The 20367-nt window shown below is 46.8% G+C and overlaps 1 protein-coding gene across 1 annotated transcript in view; it reads left to right on the top strand.

Annotated features, from left to right (window-relative positions):
- The window catches only part of ITPR1 (inositol 1,4,5-trisphosphate receptor type 1), a 314399-nt gene that overhangs the window by 150216 nt on the left and 143816 nt on the right, over positions 1-20367 (top strand). The window contains exons 19-31 of the mRNA XM_057706415.1: positions 324-443; positions 1445-1639; positions 3698-3949; positions 4478-4619; positions 5343-5496; positions 6547-6734; positions 9813-9951; positions 10641-10699; positions 12795-12956; positions 13083-13253; positions 13732-13797; positions 14747-14884; positions 18959-19084. Of these exons, the coding sequence (XP_057562398.1) occupies positions 324-443; positions 1445-1639; positions 3698-3949; positions 4478-4619; positions 5343-5496; positions 6547-6734; positions 9813-9951; positions 10641-10699; positions 12795-12956; positions 13083-13253; positions 13732-13797; positions 14747-14884; positions 18959-19084 (1912 nt within the window). The remainder of the gene's footprint in view (positions 1-323; positions 444-1444; positions 1640-3697; positions 3950-4477; positions 4620-5342; positions 5497-6546; positions 6735-9812; positions 9952-10640; positions 10700-12794; positions 12957-13082; positions 13254-13731; positions 13798-14746; positions 14885-18958; positions 19085-20367) is intronic.

Here is a 20367-nt window from a genome sequence, read left to right as displayed (position 1 = left end):
TTCTTTTTCTTTTTTCCTTCCTTCCTTTCTCCCTCCCTCCTTCCTTCCCTCTTCCTCCTCCCACTCTTTTTCTCTTTCTCTTTCTTTCTTTCCTTCCCTCCCTCCCGCCCTCCCTTCCGTCCATCTATCCATCCATCCTTCCTTCTCTCTGGTGTCTGGGTTTCTGGTGGTGCCATGGACGGCTCGCATTAAAACCCAAAGCCTCGCCGACTTGTGTTAAAGGTGGGTCGGGTCTGTCACTCTTGAGGAAGTGCCCGGCTTCCGGAGCCCAACCCCTGCTCTGTCTACAGAAAACACTTTGTTTGGTTTTTCTTTCTCGATAGATTCTTAGATTACCTTTCTGACCTCTGCGTGTCCATGAACAAATCCATTCCGGTGACCCAAGAACTGATCTGTAAAGCTGTGCTGAATCCAGCCAATGCTGACATCCTGATCGAGACCAAGTGAGTGGGGGTCTGTGGGTTTAAGGTAAAGAAAGATGAGAACAGGATTTAGATGGAGAACGTGTGGCTCATTGGATGTCTGTGGTTAAGGGTGATAAGACCCAGCCCCTCGCTTTCTGAAGTCAGGTGACCTGGCAATTGACGGTCCTCTTGCAGAGGTCTTGATCAGAGGAATTACCCAGTTTGCTTTTGGTGTGGCCTCCTCTGCGTGGTGATGTCACATACTTTGAAAGTGATGTCAGCTCGCCAGGGAGCGTCTTACACACCCTTGGTTAAGAGTTTAAAAGTCTCTAATTATGATCATCAGTTTTAAATTTTAAAGGAGGTAATTCATTGTTGATATTAAGTCGCTGTAGGGAAGAGCTTGTTAAATTATCACTGTTCCAAAAGTGTTCATTGGTCCACAGAAATTTTGGTAATAGTAGTGATTCATTTTTGAGCAGGGGAGCAGTTTTCCTGAGACGTATAGTGCCAATGATATTTAATGTTAAAAAAAGAAATGTTTAAAAAAAGTTTACTTTAAAAAACCACTAAATTCTGCTCTAAATTAGTGATTTTTTTTGTTTCTCACGCATAACCTAATTATGGGCTTGGTCTAATGCTGACTTTCTCAACCTTGGCCTTTTGATGTTTGGGGCCAAATAATTCTCTGCTGTGGCTGCTGTCCTGTGCATAGCAGGGTGTGTAGCAGCCTCCCTGCTTCAACGTGTTAGGTGCCAACAGTACCCCTCCCATTTGGTTGGGACAATCAAAAATGTCTCCAGATGTTACCACATGTCCCCTGAGGAGACACCGACACCCTGGTGGAGAACCCGTGGGCCAGAGCAGATGAAGAAGTTAATGTTTGGCTCTTTGTGGTTCTGCCGATGGGAGGAACAGTGGCTTTCTGTGTGTGTCTTGGTGCTGAAAGTGCAGCTAGAGTGCCATGCATTCATATAGCCGATTGGCAATGAGCAAGGATTTCAAACATAATGAGGTCCCCCGCCCCTCTTATTTTTCAGGTTGGTACTCTCTCGTTTCGAATTTGAAGGTGTTTCTACCGGAGAGAACGCTCTGGAGGCAGGAGAGGACGAGGAGGAGGTGTGGCTGTTTTGGAGGGACAGCAGCAAAGAGGTTCGCAGTAAGAGTGTCCGGGAGCTGGCTCAGGATGCCAAGGAGGGCCAGAAGGAAGACCGCGACGTCCTCAGCTACTACAGGTGCGCGGGCGGCCCGGGTGTCCTCGGGTGAGGCCGTCTGTCAGAAAGACGGAGGTGTATTTCAGGAGTTGATGGCGTGTAGGGTTTTCGTCGATACTTAGATAGGACGTTGCTGTCTGGGTGTGGCTCGGTCACAAGGAGGAGGAGGGCCTGCGTCAGCCCCAGGTACAGTCAATCTCTGCGTAGCACGGCCTGTGACATAGATATGTTTTGTAGTAGTTAAGAGTCAGGCTGCGGGGTCACCTCTCTACGTACTAACTTTTTGACTTTGGTCAAGTTATCCACCTCTTCATGTCTCAGTTTCTTTATCTGCAAAATAGAAACAGCAGTTACAACCTCATGGAGCTTTTGCAGATGCAGCTAGGAGATGTGTTCGTGTGTACACACACACACACACACACACACACACAATCTATTTCTATATCGATCTATATAAACGTAATAAAAACCGTGAGTTCACATCACTGCTTTTAACAGCATTTCAACACTGTAGCGTTATTCTAGCCTTCACCCTTCTGTGTTCATAACCCCTTCCTCCGACGGTGAGAACCCGGCTGGCACTGTCCCTCCTGGGTAGCTCGGTCTCCATCATTGCCAGTCACCTCCTGCAGCCCAGTGTCACCTCCTCCAGCCCAGTGTCACCTCGGTCTCTAAAACCTGCTGACTCTGCCACCTCAAAAGAAGGGCACCAATAAACACTTTTAAAATAAAAGAAAAGGGAAGGAAAGATGGAGACGTGGTTACAGTATTTTTTCATAAAAATAAAAGAAACCTTTGCAGTTACAAGACCCTTGGTTACCTGTATTCCGCTGGTGTGTGACCTTCCACACTCTGTGTGTTTATATCTTACATTTCTGTGCATTCATAAATAATACATAGCATTTTATTCTTAAAATTTGATATAAGTGGTAGCGTGCTCTGTGTTGCGTTCTGAAACCTGCCTTCTTATGTGTTCCATATTGTTTCTGAAATGGATTCATGGTAATGGTGGTAGGTTCATTTCTTTAATTTTGACTGCTGAATGCTATTCCATTTTATGACCTTGCCACGTTTTCATTGCTCTTGGATCTTCAGTGTGTGCCACGTGTAGTTTTTCATGTCGGGAACTATCCTTGTTCAAATTTGTGCACTTGTGTAGGGGTTTCCATTCCACACCAGGGAACTGTGAGATTGGGGGTGTGTGAACACTTTAAACTGATGAAGCAATCCTAAATTGATATTTTGGTGTACGCGCCAACCAAACAAGAACTTTTGTTTGTCTTTGCTATCTCTGATTATTGGGATGCTTTTTAGTTTTTGTTAATGAGAATGAAATAGATCATCTTTTAATCCTCATTTTACTGATATCTGGTGGGGTTGAGAATATTTCCAACTCATGGTTATTGGCAATACATAGGGTTTTAAAGTCGGAAGCTGAAATTTGCCACTGTGGAAGCTTCCGGCTTTCTTACTTCACATTATGAGTATGGTTACTCTTTTAACGTTTGCTGCATCTTTTCCTGAGAGTGAATGAGAAAGAGCGCTTTGGTGGTCAAGTTCAGAACTTAACAGAGATCACATGTAATTGGGTGAGGAATAAAACCATAAGACATTTTGAGGAGCCCCCTCCTTTTTCCATCATGTTTTTCACGCGTCTAAAAGTCAAGGAGGAGCGCTATAGGAGATAAGATCCCGAAAGTATCATACAATTTCTAGGTAGAGTCACTAAGGGTGGTCTTTCATGTGCTGCATAAAAGCAGAACAAAAGAAACAGGCATTTTCAGCCTAATGCTTTTTTTCCTCCCATTTTATAAAATAAACAAGGGCAGAATGGAATCAACTAGCTATGTAATTACTCCCACACAGCACGATAGACACATGTGACTGCTGACCTGGCTTGAACTGTTCCTTTTCCTGCTTGGTGCAGAAGCCAGAGTTTGATGTACACGAGCAAGTGAAGAGTGTTGAGGTACAAGCTGTGATGGCCGCCCGTCACTTCTGTGAGAGTTGGGGACCCCCTGCCTCTCCTGCTGTGTGTTTCCATGAGAGTGAGCCCTGTGCAACTTGCCTTTTCTCCAGGTACCAGCTGAACCTCTTTGCGAGGATGTGCCTGGACCGCCAGTACCTCGCCATCAACGAAATCTCAGGCCAGCTGGACGTGGACCTCATCCTCCGCTGTATGTCTGACGAGAACCTGCCCTACGACCTGCGGGCGTCCTTCTGCCGCCTCATGCTGCACATGCACGTGGACCGAGACCCCCAGGAGCAAGTCACTCCGGTGAAATACGCCCGCCTCTGGTCCGAGATTCCCTCCGAGATCGCCATTGAGGAGTGAGCCTGGCTCCTTTGCCCTGTGAAGACCTCATTTGTGTTGCTTGAAAACTTCTTAGTTACAGTGTTCTGTGTAGCAGAAGATAAAGCACTTATGGTCAGGTTAGGTCTAGTGAAGTCAGAGAAGAGAGGTGAAGTCATTTTTACTTTAAGCTTAAAATATAATTAAGGGGTGGCAAATGTTATTTCTTTCCTCAAGAATGTAAAAGGTGGCATGATTGTCCTTTCATATCTTGTTTATCTCTTTTATTCAACAAATATTTAAGTGTCTCCTGCATGCCAGGCTCAAGGAATCTTCTGGGAACAAACAAGAGAAGTATGTCTATGCTAGTGGGAAAAGACAGGCAATAACCAAGATAAAGGACTAAAATATATACCTTGGTGATGGGTGCTGAGGAGGGAAACGTAGGGACAGAAGGATGGAGTGTTGGGGTGGGTGGTGTTGGCTTTGGGGGCTGAGCAGACAGGGAAGGCCTCATTGATTAGAACCTGAAATTGGATTTCCTTTTCTTTCTCCTTTCCTTTTAGCTATGACAGTAGTGGAACTTCCAAAGATGAAATTAAGGAGAGGTTTGCTCAGACCATGGAATTTGTGGAGGAGTATTTAAGAGATGTGGTGTGTCAGAGGTTCCCTTTCTCTGATAAGGAGAAAAATAAACTTACATTTGAGGTAACTCATGGTGAAGTGATCTGTATGTTTTTGTCTCCTTTCTATTGATCTTTCTATGGGGTAAATAGAAAATATGTGGTGGGTTTTTTTTTTTATCATGATACTCTGGTTTTGTAATAAAAAGGAATTCAGCTCAGTTTTGTTGCAGAATAAAATGGAACTAATACCGGTCGCTGGTCTTAACGTAGTTATGCCTGGAAGAAATATACACGGTGAATTGAATCATGTAAAAATGATAGAACATTGTGTATACTCTGTACGTTATATTAAAAGTGACAGGAAAGAAGCAGACTGTGCTTGGGATCTGTCATAGATTAATCATTTGAGGGACGTAAATCCCTATTACCTTTGAGTTGAATATTTCTCTTTGAGATCACTTTGCCTTTTGAGGAGTTAGATTTCCAAGGACTGCAGCGTTATCTGTGTCCTTGCTGGGTGTACCTTGGCTTGCCCTGTATTATCTCTGGGAAACTGCACAGACTCAGTGATGCGGTCAGTTTTTTATTAACCAGTCATCCGAGCACATCAGTAGCTTTGCAGGGTTTTTTTTCTCCTCGTGAAACAAAATGAAATTTGGTCAGAAACTGTAAGTAAAATAGATGCCTTCTCTTCCCATAAGGAAGGTCAGAAGCAGTCATTTATCAGCTAGTCAACCTAAAATGAAACTGAGGGATACAGGGTATTTAATCCCATCTTTTCCTGGCTCTTTTTAAAATACAATAGGTGGTAAACTTAGCCCGGAATCTCATCTACTTTGGTTTCTACAACTTCTCGGACCTTCTGCGATTAACCAAAATCCTCCTGGCCATATTGGACTGTGTGCACGTGACCACAATCTTCCCCATCAGCAAGATGACGAAGGGAGAGGAGAATAAAGGTGAGAATGCCGTGGAGAGGCCGAGCAGGGAGGCCTGACGGTGCGCAGACGTTGGCACGTGCTCACCCGGCTTCTCCTCCTCCTGCTCGTCTCAGGTTTACCATGTGATGTTGTGTCCTTTCTCGGTCCTTTTCTTCTCAGCTTTTCATTGTGCACGTTTTCAGATAAAGATAAAGGCGGAAAGAATAGTAGAGTGGACACCTCTAGACCCACGACTTAGAGTCAATGATGATCAACACGTTACTGTATTTTTTATAGTTACTTATGAGTCTGTATATGTCACTGCACCATTTGAAAGTCGCCTGACAGCTTGAACGCTTCTGTCTTAAAAATGCATGTCCTGTCATTGTTCTTGACGTGTCATGAGGTCCCCAGTGTTTATATTTGTATGTGAGTAAATGCCATCCAGACGGTGTCTGGGTATCCTATTTCCAGTTTGTAAATAGGAAAATCTGCCTTTCTATGTTTATTTTCCCCTCTGTTTTAGGGTCATAGTAGACACATACTACGTACTCAGGTGTGGATTATTGTTTAAGTGGTCTTAGCTGGAATAGGAAAAGTACGTTTCCTTATGTCCTACTACCTGCAGAGGCCTGGGCTCGGTCACGTTGCCTCCATTTTGCCACAGTCCTGTCTGTGGAGCTCCGTTATTCTCATTTTATAGTTGAAGAAACTGACCCTGAGAGGTAGCACAATGTACTCAAGATCAGGTCGCTGTGGTAGCAGCGCCGGGTTTGTGCCTGGTTAACTCCTGCGTCCCTGGTTCCGGGCACAGCAACAAGCGTGCATTGGGTGACCAATAAAATCTGGCAGGTGAATTAACACACAGAACGGCTCCTCTGAGGGCGTGCAAAGCCCGTGCTCTTTCCTCTGCTCCCTGAAGGCCCTGCATTTTTTACGGGTATCAACCGTTTCCGACTCCCAGGGTTCGAGTGTATTGGAACAGAAACGTGTTAAATGGTTTGTCCCGAGCAGCCTCTGCCCCTGGCCAGGTGCCCCAGAGCACGCCAGGCGCTGGTCACGAGCAGGGTGTGTCCCGGCGCTTCCTAGGCAGTAACGTGATGCGGTCCATCCACGGGGTCGGAGAGCTGATGACCCAGGTGGTGCTCCGGGGCGGAGGCTTCCTGCCCATGACCCCCACGGCCGCCGCCCCCGAGGGCAACGTGAAGCAGGCGGAGCCGGAGAAGGAGGACATCATGGTGATGGACACCAAGCTGAAGATCATTGAGATACTCCAGGTAACCACGGGCCAGGGGCGGGGCGGGCGTGTGCTTCGCGGGGGACCGTCTGCATCCAGTGTCCCTGCTTTCGTGGAGCCCTAGGCTTCCTGGGAAGAGACTGGAGGTAGCGTCTTAGCTCAGCCTCAGGTGCCGTTTCTGAGCCGACCCTCTACTCCCTGTCCTGTCATCTCCTGTCCCTCCCCAACGCGCTCTGTCCCTCCAGCCATGCCAGACTTTCTTCAGTGACCTTAGGTTTCCCTCATCATTGGTGTCTGTCTTCACCCACTTAGAATTCACTCACGTATGCTTCTGTACATAGCTAAATTCCCTGCTCTTTGTTCTTAAGTCAGTCAAGGTTCCGTTAAGTTTGTAACGCCTCCTTCAGTCCTTCCCTTCCTCCCTCCCTTGTTCATTCATTATTTCATTCAGCAGATGTTTGTAGAGGCTGATTCCGTGCTGAGTACGTTTAAGCACCGACTCCAGCAATGAACACAATCATTCCTGCTTTCATTTTGATGGGAGGCATAGGCATATGAACATGTATATACTAAGGATGTTAAAATATAAAAGAGAGTCAAGATGGTTTGGAGGCCATTGGGCGTAGAGGCCAGGGATACTGGTTTTGATGGGGTTGTCGGAGAATGTCTCCCCATTCAGGTTACGTGATCAGAGACCTGAATGCAGCGAGGGAGCTAGTGTGTGGGGCACCTAGGAAAAGGGTCTCTGGGACTCCAAGAGGGAACAGTAAGTGCAAAGACCCGAGGTAGGAGCATACTTGGCAAGTCTGGGAACAGGTCAAGTTCAAGAGAGAATGGGAGAAGTGGGGAGTCAATACATACAACTCTTTTGAGTGGATTTGCTGTAAAGATGCACAGAGAGAAGGGGGGAGGTGGCTGCAGGGTGGTTATCGGTAATATTTAAGTGGGGAGATGTCAGCAAGATTGTATGCTGACTGGGGGTGATGATGAAGAGGGGACACTTACGAAGGGGAGAGAAGATAATCGTAGGAGCGAAGTGCTGGCATAGGCAAGATGGGGTGGGTACCACTGCTGCCGAGGGCGTGGTCGTCCGTATGAGAACCTCCCGACAGTGTGCGTTTGCCTCTTTCTGCTCCTTGGTAATTTTTATTCATGAACAAAATCAGCTGCTCCTTCGTGAAAAGAGTGCTGTTATCACCTTTCTCTTTTATCCCGTACTGCCTGTTCTCAACCCCAGAGCATGGAGTAGAGAACTATAAGTGTTGATAGACTTCAGGATTTCTTTTTTTTTTTATTCTGAAATCACCGTTAACTGATGGTTTGAAAGCATCAGTGGGACTCCTCAAAATAATGACTGAAGCCAATAAAGAGTGATTTAAGTAAAGAAGAAAACTCATTGAATTTATGTCTGACCAAAAGCAGAGAAGGATTTCAGGGGTTTCTTAGGCTCTGGCTTACAGGTCCCAAGTATGTGAATGTCATGCATGTTTATCAGAAACGATGTGGTGCGAAACTTGGTGACATCTGGAGGTCTGCTCACTGTAGTAATCTGAGAACATTTGGATAATGGATTCATTCTTTCAACAAATACTTACTGATCCCTCACCACATGCAAGGCACTTCGCTGGGCTCTGGGGGGGGTGTACAGGTGATTTGGACACGGGCTATGTCTACCGGGGGTTTATAGTCTAATAGGAAAATAAGGTGCGATGAAGCTGTGTGTACATGGAAATGAAACCATGAGATGAGTGTTCTCCCAAGATATGGGTGGGTCAGGTGATCCCATTTAGTAAGGACCAGAGAAGGTTTTAAAGAGGAGGTAAGGTTTTCTCTGAGCCTTTAGGCACGGACAGGATTTCTGTAGAGACAAGGGAACATCCTCAGGTGGATGGAGCAGGTTGAACCAGGGCATCGTGGCGCGTGGGTCAGCGAGCCGTTCTCCTTGGGCAGGGTTCTGGGGTGTGCTGAAGGGAAGTTGTCAGAAATGAGATTGGAAAGGCAGATTGGGCCATGCTCTAGAGAGCTCTGGGAGCCTGAAGTGTTAGGACTTTATTCTGTGGGGAGCCTTTGAACGTTCTCATGCAGGGCCCTAAACCTAAGACTAAGCACCTTTGGGAGGTGGACCTAGTACGTTTGGTTCTGTAATGGCTGAGGTGGGAGATAGAGGCCCTGAGCAGAGGTAGAGAACAGCGGAGGCAGAGATCCCTGAGAAGTGGCAGAGGTAGAACCGCAGGGCTTAGTCACTGATAGGGTGTGTGTATCAAGGAAGGAGGAATCCGTGGTCCCGAGGTTGACTGAGGGCGAGAGAACCCAGGCAGAATGGACGCTGTGAGTTTGGTACAATAGTGAGTTTAAGACTCTGGAAAGACACCAAAAGGGATGTCCAGTAGTCAGTAGGAAACGTGGACCAAGAACTAAGAAGGTAAACCAAGGATCTGTTTCAGTCCAAGGAGAGGTGACAGCCATGAGACTGGGGAAGGTTGCCAGGAGGGCCAGGCAGAGATGAGGAGAAGGGAGGATGTCGGCAAAGTCCTTAAATGATGCCAGGTGGTTGATTGATCTTTCTTTTCTGGCTCCAGCCACAATCACGCAAGAAGTGACCTTGTGTGGGAGTGGACAGGGAGGGAATACAGGGAGTGAAACAAGAGGGAGCCCAAGAGTTTGCATCTACATCAAAGAAAACAATCCGTAATAGAAAATAAAAACCGAGCTAATTTTCAGGACTAAAAACACATTTTTCTCTGTCAGTTCTCTTAGAAGCAGCCAACTTCACCTTTTTAAGGCCCAGAGTTGGCATTCAATACTTGCTGAAATAAAGTAATGTTTTATAGAGGATGGAGTGGGGAACGACTGATTTATTGTTCCGATTATTAAATTAATTGCCAGGATGCTGCAGTTTGCACTAGAAGCTAAGCTGCTGCGGGCAGACTTGATACACCCCTCGGAGTCTTTTGTGAAAGTGACTGTTGAAATCTAAGCCACATATTTGGCTCACTTAGTGTTGAAGGTAATTGATGCAGCAGATACCAGGCCCAGCCAGAGCGCAGTGGCTTGGCAGAGTGTTCCAGGTGGTATGCGAACGTAACCAATCTGTTTCCATTTCCACTTGAATCTTTAGTTTATTTTGAACGTGAGGTTGGATTATAGGATCTCCTGCCTCCTGTGTATATTTAAGCGGGAGTTTGATGAGAGCAATTCCCAGACTTCGGAAACACCCTCCGGAAACAGCACCCAAGAGGGGCCGAGCAGCGTACCAGGTTAGTGATGCCAGAATGGGATTCCTGCCGTGAAACGGGACCTGGGTCTAATGAAAACTGGAAGTCCAAAGAGCACGTTCTAGAACAAGGATGAAATGTGGATGGTTTTGAAGATGATTGTATTTTAGAATGAGACCCTGGGAGTTCCCTTTTTGGGGCAGGGGAGTAATTGAAAGAGCCCAGATCCCTTCTGGTATAGATCTTATTTCCTTCCATCTTGGAGCATCTGTGTCATGAGACTGCTGAGGGTTCCAATGTTGTGGTTACATGAAATGCCAGACAAAAAGCAAAACAGACAAACAGAAACCCCAGGAACACCCCAAAACAAAACTCTCCAAGAAAATTTACTGTCTACTAGCAACTTTTACTCATCGTGGAAGCTTTTGCCCGCCCAAAAAGTAGTGGTGAAGGACCAGGAGAAGGGTGGTAGTAGAAATACCCTACCTATCAAGGCCTCAGCTTCCGTGGAATGAGGTTATGCCTCTAACTAGGGGTCATGCATTGCGTGGAAATCCACAGCCAGTGGGCAGTGTGATGTGGGTTGACCTGGCTTCAGTGCTTTGCAGTGTAAGAATCTGGAAAACTTGAGGTTAACCCGTGGGCAGGGGCAAGGCTGTTTTGGGGGAGATTCGCAAGCAGCATGTTTTCACACCTTCCTCTCTCTGAAGTTCTGTTCTCTGACTTTTCAGGTGCCCTTGACTTTGAACACATTGAGGAGCAAGCCGAGGGCATCTTCGGAGGAAGGAAAGTATATTTTCAGTTTCTGTTTTGTAGGTGGTTCTAAGACGGGGGAGGCTCCTCTATTCTAGCTCTCAAAGTCGTCTCCTTCACCGTACCAGGAAGGGTTTAGTCTTTGGGTTTCGGTTGTTTGACTGCTCTCTTTATAACTCCTAGTACTCAGGTCAGAGTGATCTTAGTCGGCTTTGTGTGTGTGTGTCCTGCTTACAACAGAAAGAACCGAAGGTGGCTTCCCTGACTACACATGTGACAAGACGTTGTTAAATGGTGAGGAAATAGGGTTGAAAGAAAGAGGGGGCTTAAGACAGAGTGCGGCTAAAGAGATCATTGCTGATGACGCGCTGCACTCACCGCCAAGCCCTTTAGCAGCCAAGCAACAGTGACAGGAACACAGACCCTCAGCTCTTCTTGTCCCTGACGTGAGATCAATGTGTGTACCCCTTTCTAAAAGATGAGATTGCCGTGTTGTTGTGAGACTCAGACATGAGCAAACTTGGTATAAACACCCTCTGTGCGTAACTCTCAGAAGAGACACACTTGGTTCAGTTACCTATTGCTGTGTGATAAACTACTCTCAAAACGTAATGGCTTAAAACAACGTCATCTTATTGCCTGTCACAGTTCTGTGGGTTGGCTGGGGCTCAGCCAGATGGTTCTTCTGCTGGTCACTGTTGGGTCTATTGTGCAACGATGGTAGCTGGTGACCAGGGCTGGCACCCCCATGTCTTTCTCCTCACATTTCTGGCTCCTTGGTGGGGGTGCCAGTAAGGCTGGGACCTGTCTCTCTCTCTCTCTCTCACTCTCGGGCTTCTGCATAGCCTGGTGACGGGCTTTACGTGCAAAGACCGACAGGGTACAAGCCCTGAGCCAGCCTCTGCTTGTATCCTGTTGCTGCTGTCCTGTTGGTCAGAGCAAATGGCCAAGGCCAGTGTTCGTGTGGGAGGGACCTACACACAGGTGTTTGGACCAGAGAGGGGCCACCAATGTTAACGGTCCACCTTGGCCCTTAATGTAAAAGCTGTGAAGTTTGAATTAGCGTCATTGTTTACTCTATGGAAGAGGTTGCCGTCCTGAAACTCTGTGTGTTTCGAGTTCAGCATGATGTCACTTCGGTCTGCTGGGTGGCATCTCAGCTCTCCCACCACTTTCCTGATATCAAACAGCAACGAAAGCTCCTTCACATCTTTGTGGAGCACACAGCACGAACACAGGATTCACATCCTGAGTCCCATCTGTGGTTTTCTTGCTTGTCTGCAGCTTGCTTGTCTGTCCCTGCATCCGGCCTTCGTTTGAGTGTAGACACAAATTGGGCACCGACACAAAAATTGAGTGGCAGTGCTCAGGTTCGCAGTGGCCTGCCATTTGCTCCCGGATGTGCTGATTAAGTTTTTAATTGTGAAAATAACGCACCGTCAAGTTACCGTAGATACTGAGAGAACCCTTGATAATGTACAGATTAATCCCAGTTGGAGGAACATTGTATTGGGGTGATTCACAGCTGCACTCCTCACAGTGGGGTCTCTGTGCGACCACACTGCTTGCTACCGATTCAGATAAGTGAGACGTGGGGCATTTTGATAGCGATTGGACACTGTGACCACATCCCAGCGCACCATCAGTGGACATGGCAGAGACCAAGCCAGCAGTCGGCTACAGCCTGGATATAAAGAAAACCTGTCCGTCACCATAGATAGCTTGCTGGAACTGAGTTAGAGCCTCTGAAATAAGAAATACACTAAGCTAAAGAAACTACACTAAAATAAAATAATACTAACTCGGGAGAAACACAACAGTGTGCAGCTCTCAAACCACAGGTGAAGCCCAGCAGGAGAACACCAGTTGGGAATCTGGCTGCTAAGCCGGGCCCGTCACTGTGGGAAGGTGGGGACTTTGGTTAAAAATGGGGCAGTGTGACCTCTTAACTGTCCCCTCACCTCAGAATATAGTTGAAGATCAAACAAGATTGTATTGTTAAAGGGGGTAATTAAAAGCCAGATCTGCGGAGGTGGGCTGCAGAGTTAGGAATCGCACTGGGTGAGGCGTGTCTGGGCCCAAGGGCACAGGAGAGGGCGTCTGTGGCTCACGGGGCCTCTCCCCTCAGTGAGGAGAACACGCCGCTAGACCTGGACGACCACGGCGGCAGAACCTTCCTCCGGGTCCTGCTCCATCTGACCATGCACGACTACCCACCCCTGGTGTCGGGGGCCCTGCAGCTCCTCTTCCGGCACTTCAGTCAGAGGCAGGAGGTCCTGCAGGCCTTCAAACAGGTAGCTCGGGTTGCCGTCACGTGCGTGTGTGTGTGTGTGAGAGAGTGTGTGTGTGTGAGAGTGTGTGTTGTCTGTCTGTCTGTCTGAGAGGCTGCTGTGAGTCACTGATGAATTGCATTCGTTCAGGTTCAACTGCTTGTCACCAGCCAAGATGTCGACAACTACAAACAGATCAAACAAGATCTGGACCAGCTGAGATCCATCGTGGAGAAGTCAGAGCTCTGGGTGTACAAAGGGCAGGGCCCCGACGAGGCCTTGGACGGTGCATCTGGTGAAAACGAACATAAGAAAACAGAGGTGGGTGGCATGCAGGTGACGCTGCTGGAGGAGAAGGGTGGGCGCCCCAAGACAAGTAAACAGCATCCTCTGGTTTTAGATAAGAATGCAGATTATAGGATGGGCTTGGTCGCAAGAGATCTGCTTGTTAACAGGGTGACAGCCATTCTCCCAGGAAGTGAGCTACAAATACAAGTTCACCTCATCTCCCGTGTCACCTTGGCCTGTGTAGGACTGACTTTGAGTGAAGTAGCACCAGGTGTCCCTTGCCGACATGGCAAAGAGCCTGTTCTCCAGCCGTGTCTGGCCCACCATCCTCTCCCCTGTCGGGGAAGTAACGCCCATCAGAGGCGAGCTGTGTGTGAGCAAGTGAATAACTCGGGCGTAGACCCAGCATGAAGACACTGCAGAATTCCTGTTCTTCCCTAAATTGTGATGCTAACCCTAACAGACAGACAGGAGTTGTAGAAACCCCACTCATGTTCGTCTTGATTCCTAGGAGGGCAATAACAAGTCGCAGAAGCATGAGAGCACCAGCAGCTACAACTACAGGGTGGTCAAAGAGGTACGTGCCCCCTCTTGAGTGTTTCCCGTCATGGAAGGTTTCACAGGGAGACATAAGCCTCTGAGGTTAAGTGCATGGGTTTTAGTGTCTGGTCTCGGTTCAAATTCAGCTCTGCCACTTACTGTTTATGAGTGCTCCGTTTCCCCGCCTTTCATAGGCGCTGCCGGCACCTGTATGCCTGGAGGTTGACATTTGAAGGAAGAGTTAAATGATAACATTGTCAAGGATTTATCTTGGTGGCTGTCACATGGAGTCCACCAATGAGAACTGTAGTTCTTTAGGAATCTTTGCATAGGGTGGTTCACAGTTGGGAGGTTGGTGGTTTTTTTTTTTATTTGACCCTAGAGCAAACTTTTCCCAAGTCCTTGGCAATGATGCTGAATCATACTGTTTTAGGAGCTCTGAAACTGTCTCGCTTGCTGATGGGGCCATAATCCTCTGGTTATTCTGAAGACTTGTTCTTAGCCGTATGTGGATTTGTTTTAATACAATCAATAGGGATACTGCAAGCTAGAGCAGCTTCCCTCGTTTTGTGTGCTTAATATATTATGATCCCTTTTGCCTGCCTGTCTACACTAACCTCTGCAGTCTTTTTTCCATCCAAGCTTCTTAGTTTTCTGAGATTGACTTCTTTTTTCTTAAAATAATTTTTTTTTTCCAACTTGGAGGTGTAATTGAGAAAATTATAATATACTCGACACTGTGATGATTTGATATGCATATGCATTGTGCAAAATCACCGCAATCAAGTTAATTAACACCTCCATCACGCACATAGGGTTTTTTTTTTTGTTGTGAGGGGCGAAGTGAGAACACCCAGGATCTACTCCCTTAGCAAATTCCAAGGACCCAGAGAGGGATCGTAAACTGTCATCGCCAGGCTGTAAGTTAGGTCTCCAGAACTGAGATGTGGGTCCGAGGAGAAGCTTTGGTTCTGTCTTTGCACCAGATTTTGATCCGACTCAGCAAACTCTGTGTTCAAGAGAGCGCGACGGTGAGGAAGAGCCGGAAGCAGCAGCAGCGCCTGCTGCGGAACATGGGCGCCCACGCCGTGGTGCTGGAGCTGCTGCAGATCCCCTACGAGAAGGTGGGCGCCCCGCACCCGACGCTGCCGCTTCGTGGCGGGCGGGTTCCTGGGTTTCCCCACACCCTTCACACTTGGGAATAGTTGGTGAGGAAAGGAAGCTGATGTGACGAGTGTCACTGTGAAGCCACCTCAGGTAATTGATATGAAACAGAGCATCGTAAAAATAAAGGCAAACCACCCGTAACCTCCCTCCACTTTTAAGATTCTGTAGACAAGGAGGAGTCTTATTTATTCTCTCCCTACTCCCGTACTGTCCCATCTGCTGGATGGGGACAGATGGGTCTGAGTACAGAGCTGTCTCTGTACGTGGGCTTGTGCTGTACAGTTTCGTCTGCGATGTTACACGTGCAAGCACTGCAAGTTATTAAATGCACGTGGGGACACAGGGCTTGACCACTCAAGGTCCTCACTTGCATGCTGATGGTGAAGTTGGATCTGTCAGATACTGCTTGGCTCTAAGTCTTCTTTTCTGTTGCAAAAAGTTACACTGTGTCTCGCCTTTTTCGTGTTGGCGTTTGGTATTGCCAGGGATGGGACTGAGGGAAGGAGGGTAACATTTGCATCCATGTGGCCTGACAGGGTACTTTCAGAGGCATTCATTCAAGCTTCTAAAACCCAGTATGGCACTCGCTGTGTTGCCACTTGATGGATGAGGAGACTGGGGCTTGGGGAAGTTTTGAGTCCAAAAGCATAGACACTGGTCTCTTGCGTTCACCAGTGGCTCCCAGAGACTCCCTAGTGAAGAGTCGCCTGAAGAAGGTTCTCTGCCTAGTGTTTGCAGGGTGCCAGGTACTGTGCTGAGGCCCTTACGTTATTTGCTCATTTAATGCTCAAGACACCCAGATGAGAAAGGTGGTGCTGTTAGAAGCCCCATTTTAAGTGCGAAAAACTGAGTCCAGAGAAGTTGAGTGTCTCGCCTGGAAGGCCCGACTGCACACAGCAGAGTTGGCTCTGCGCACCTGTGGAGCCCGAGCCTTGGACCTCTTGCCTTCCAGCTTCCCTGTGCCTCACTTCTGTAGGTAACACACCTCTACCTGCTGCCCTGCACTTTAGGAAATTCCCTGCCAAGGCCTCCTCCTCAGTCACGGGGCCTGCGTGAATCAGATGAGTCAGGCCTTTCACCAGCCGCCAATAAAGTACAAGTTTAATCCCTCCAACAGGTCAGGTACTTAACTCACTTGGAATTAATATAGATAGGTGTGGGTGTCATCCAAACGTGGGTGGCGTTGGGACTAGAACGAACAAGTGGGTTTAGCCCCTCTGTGTAAAGAATGTGAGGAGAGAGTTTGCTGGGCCTTGGCTTTGCCTCGTAATAACATGCTTCCTTAATGAGAGATATTCATTCACAGAACAATGTTGAAGTGATCTGCAGGAGCCAGATTCAGCTGGAATCGGTGGCTCAAAGGCAGAAGGGGGTGTGTGTGTGTGTGTCATTTGTCAGGTTTTTGGATGCGTAGTCATCCCAGTGTGTGACAACAGTGGAGGGCTTCCTACCAACAGGTAACCCCTTGTTATGTCTTTATGAGCTTGCTTGCTCTGGAAAAGTCTGCTTCGAAGGCCAGGAGCTTTTCTTTCTTTTTTTTCAAAGTTAATCACAAGATTGATTGATTGATTGATTTTATATATTTTCTTGGCTGTGTTGAGTCTTCTTTGTGGGCCGTGGGCTTCTCATTGTGGTGGTTTCTCATTGTGGAGCACGGGCTGTAGATGTGCTGGTTTCAGTAGTTGCAGCACATGGGCTCAGTAGTTGTGGCACACAGGCTTCCTTGCTCCGCAGCATGTGGAATCTTTCCGGACCAGGGATCAAACCCGTGTCCTCTGCACTGACAGGTGGATTCTTAACCACTGTACCACCAGGGAAGTCCCAAAGGCCAGAAGCTTTTTAGTTAGCTTGTGCGCCAGCAAGTTGCTCTCTTCACTGAAGAAGTAGAAGAATGCAGAGCAGTTCAAGGTTGCTGCCGTGTCTGTCTGTTCCAAACCATCTGGTTTCTTAGAGCTAGAAGCTTTGCTCCTCTCTGTAAATGGGAGACAAATGGAATACCCTTTCTGTTGTTCTGAGACTTGCTATCAGTGTCCTCCTTAAATTCCTGCTTTGTTCGACTGTCACTCTGGTAGCTTGGATTCCTTCCATCAGAGTCTCAGCAGACGTGTTCTATTTTCTCACAGGGTTGTTGTCTACACCAGGGTGGATCTAGACAACACATGGCTCACCTCCTTGTCTCATATACAGCATATGAGACAAAAATGGTTGCTACGTTTTTGAATAGTTAAATTTTCAGGGGTCATATAAGTTCGTGCGTAATGTCCTCTGTTCTGCTTTGTGACCCATAAAGCCTTAAAGTAGGTATCTGGGCCTCTAAGAAAACAGTTTGCTGACCCTTAGTCTAGACCACTACTAATAGCTGACATTTGTTAAGTAATTACGGTCAAGTTAAGTAAGTACTTGAATTTTCTTAGTTAATCATCGTGACCACAATAGGAAGTGTGCGCTTTCTTAGCTACGTTTTACAGATGAGGAAACTGAAAGGTTACGTCCACTTGCCCATGGCCACACAGCTTGGAAGTTGTAGATAAGGGCCAGGCAGCCTGGTCTCAGGGCCTGCATTCCCAGCTGCTGTACTCTCTGGCCCCTGACACGAGGGGATGTTTGTGAGATGACTTAGGAAGACGATGTGAGCTCTGTGAATATGGGGGGCAATTGCCACTTGGGGGACTCTCGTTTTGTTTTTACTGTTAATTGGTGGCTTGTTTAGAACTGGGCAAGTGGCAAGAGGTTTTATATGATTGTCTTGTCATAGCCATCTAACGCTTCACAAATGCTGAGTGCGTTTTTGTTTTTTATTGAAGTGTAGTTGATTTACAATATCGTGTTAGTTTCAGGGGTACAGCAAAGGGATTTAGTATCTTTACAGATTATACTCCATTAAAATTTATTACAAGATAATGGCTATTCTTCCCTGTTCTGTATAGTACATCCTTGTTGCTTACTGAGTATGTGTTTTTAATATATGAGATGAGAATATCGTAATCAACTATGTGAAATGCCTGAGTCACATATTCTCCTGATTACATAGGTAGGAAAACTAAGTCGCAGGTTCAGTAATGTGCCTGAGGTGACAGGGAAAGGAGTTAAGATAGATGCCTTTGCCGTAACTTAGACTGTACGAGATTTCCACTCTGCCGCGTCAGCTAACCCCAAAGTTAGTGTGTCCATAAGTTAAGGCAACTTAAAAATGTATGCCCGAGAGCTGGGGGCATATGGGCTTACAGCCAGTGATGAAGTCAGCTCTCGCTCTGCTGTCTGTCCATATTTTCAGAAATTGGGGATTCAGAGATTTCAGCCGTTGATAGAGTGGAATTCCAGACCCTTCCTCTTTAATATTTTTTAATTAATTAATTAATTAATTCTATTGGCTGTGTTGGGTCTTTTTTGCTGTGCGTGGGGTGTCTTTAGTTGCGGTGAGTGGAGGCTACTCTTCGTTGTGGTGCACAGGCTCGTCATTGCTGTGGCTTCTCTTGTTGCAGAGCACAGGCTCTAGGCACATGGGCTTCAGTAGTTGCAGCACATAGGCTCAATAATTGTGGCTCACAGTCTCTAAAGCACAGGCTCAATAGTTGTGGTGCATGGGCTTAGTTGCTCTGCGCCATGTGGGATCCTCCTGGAGCAGGGATCGAACCCGTGTCTCCTGCATTGGCAGACAGATTCTTAACCACTGCGCCACCTAGGAAGCCCACCAGACCCTTCCTCTTAGCTTTCACTTTCTATTATTTTTTCCCCAATAAAATCATTTTATTTCTGTCCAAAGCTAGTGGGAGAGAATTCACGTTTCTCCATGAAGCATACACAAGTGACTGGCTTCTCTGCAGTCAGCAGTGCAGCCCCTCCCCCGCCATGTTTTCACACAGCCTGCCCCCACCAAACACCCCCAGAGCCCCACATAAGTTGGGGGGTACGGGGGCGTCATCGAACCTGGCCTCTTGACCTAGAGATCAGTGCTGTCTCCTGTTGACCTTCTCTTGTCAAAGGCGTAGCCCTGTTTTCAACCTGTGTTTTGTCTGTCTCCCCGCACATAGGCTGAAGACACCAAGATGCAGGAGATAATGAGGCTGGCTCATGAGTTTCTGCAGAATTTCTGTGCTGGCAACCAGCAGAATCAGGCTTTGCTTCACAAACACATAAACCTGTTTCTCAACCCAGGGGTAAGACTGGAGGCCTGCCTGGGCATCTGTGTGGGGAGGAGGGCGGGGAAGTAGGAAGAGAGAAGACTTTGTTCTTTTGCCATCGTGGCCACTGGGACTTGTTATCATGCAACATGCATTCCAAGGGGAAACATTTTGATCAACTCTCAGGAGGCCGTAAATACTCCCCATCTTTTTGGGAAAAGAGGTAGAAGAGGGAGGAAGAGGTGGTAGGTGAAAGATAAGATAGATATTTCTTCTTCATAACATTCCTCATTTTACCAAACTCCAGCCACAGCAAAATGCTGCTTTTCACTGTCCAGCAACATCCCCTTGATGTCCTGCATCAAGTTTTCTATGTTTATATAAAACGTAATAGATCCACGTAAAACATAATTCTGTCACATTTCCGTTAAATGCTTTTTTACAATATATTAAATACGTAATATGCTTTTTCTAAAGGAAAATGGTGGCACACGCTACACATTGTTTTGTGTTTTATTTTTTTCACTTAACACATCTTGGCTATCTTTGCAAGTGAAAGATATATAAATGTTTGTCATTCGTTTCGTAGCTAAATGGCCTTCTGTAGAGTGGCTATAACTTTTGTTTAAGCCATGCCCATATTAATGGACAATCAGGCAGTATCTGATTTTGACTTGTGAGCAATACTGCAGAGGGCATCCTTGTACATTAACACACCCTCACGTACACACACAGTAACACACAGAAACACTGATTCATCCGTACTGCTGGAGCTTTTCAGGAAAAGGACTGCTGCGTGGTAGGGTTACATTCCCTCTTTGCCATGTTAAGAAAAAGAAAAAGAAAAAGAAAAGGCAAAAAATGAAAAGGTTAAAGCCCCCTACCTCACATCAGCCATAAAACCCAATAACTCAGTAAGTCTAGGTAAAAAGTAGAAGATAAAGCTTCTAGAACAGAAGGTGAATACATCTCATGACCTTGTGGAAAGGGAAGTTTTTTCACATAGTATGCAAAAAGCACTAATCATCAAGGAAAATATCAATAAATTGGACTTCTTTAGAATTAAGAACTTCTATTCATCAAATGACACCATTAAGTGAGCAAAGACAAGCCAGAGAGAAGACACTCACAATGTACAAGTCTAGCAGTGATTTCATGTCCAGGAGAGGTATCAAAGTCAGGAACGTCCATAAGGAACATCACAGCCCACTTTTTTAAACGGACAAAAAACTTTAAAACGGGACACTCCACAGTAGAGGTTATCCGAATGGCCGGTAAACATGACAAGACCCTCCACGTGGTTAGTCATCAGAAGAATG

The sequence above is a fragment of the Hippopotamus amphibius genome, chromosome 13, assembly GCF_030028045.1.
Source record: "Hippopotamus amphibius kiboko isolate mHipAmp2 chromosome 13, mHipAmp2.hap2, whole genome shotgun sequence".
Classification (NCBI taxonomy): Eukaryota; Metazoa; Chordata; class Mammalia; order Artiodactyla; family Hippopotamidae; genus Hippopotamus; species Hippopotamus amphibius.
This window is presented reverse-complemented; position numbering and strand designations above follow the sequence as displayed.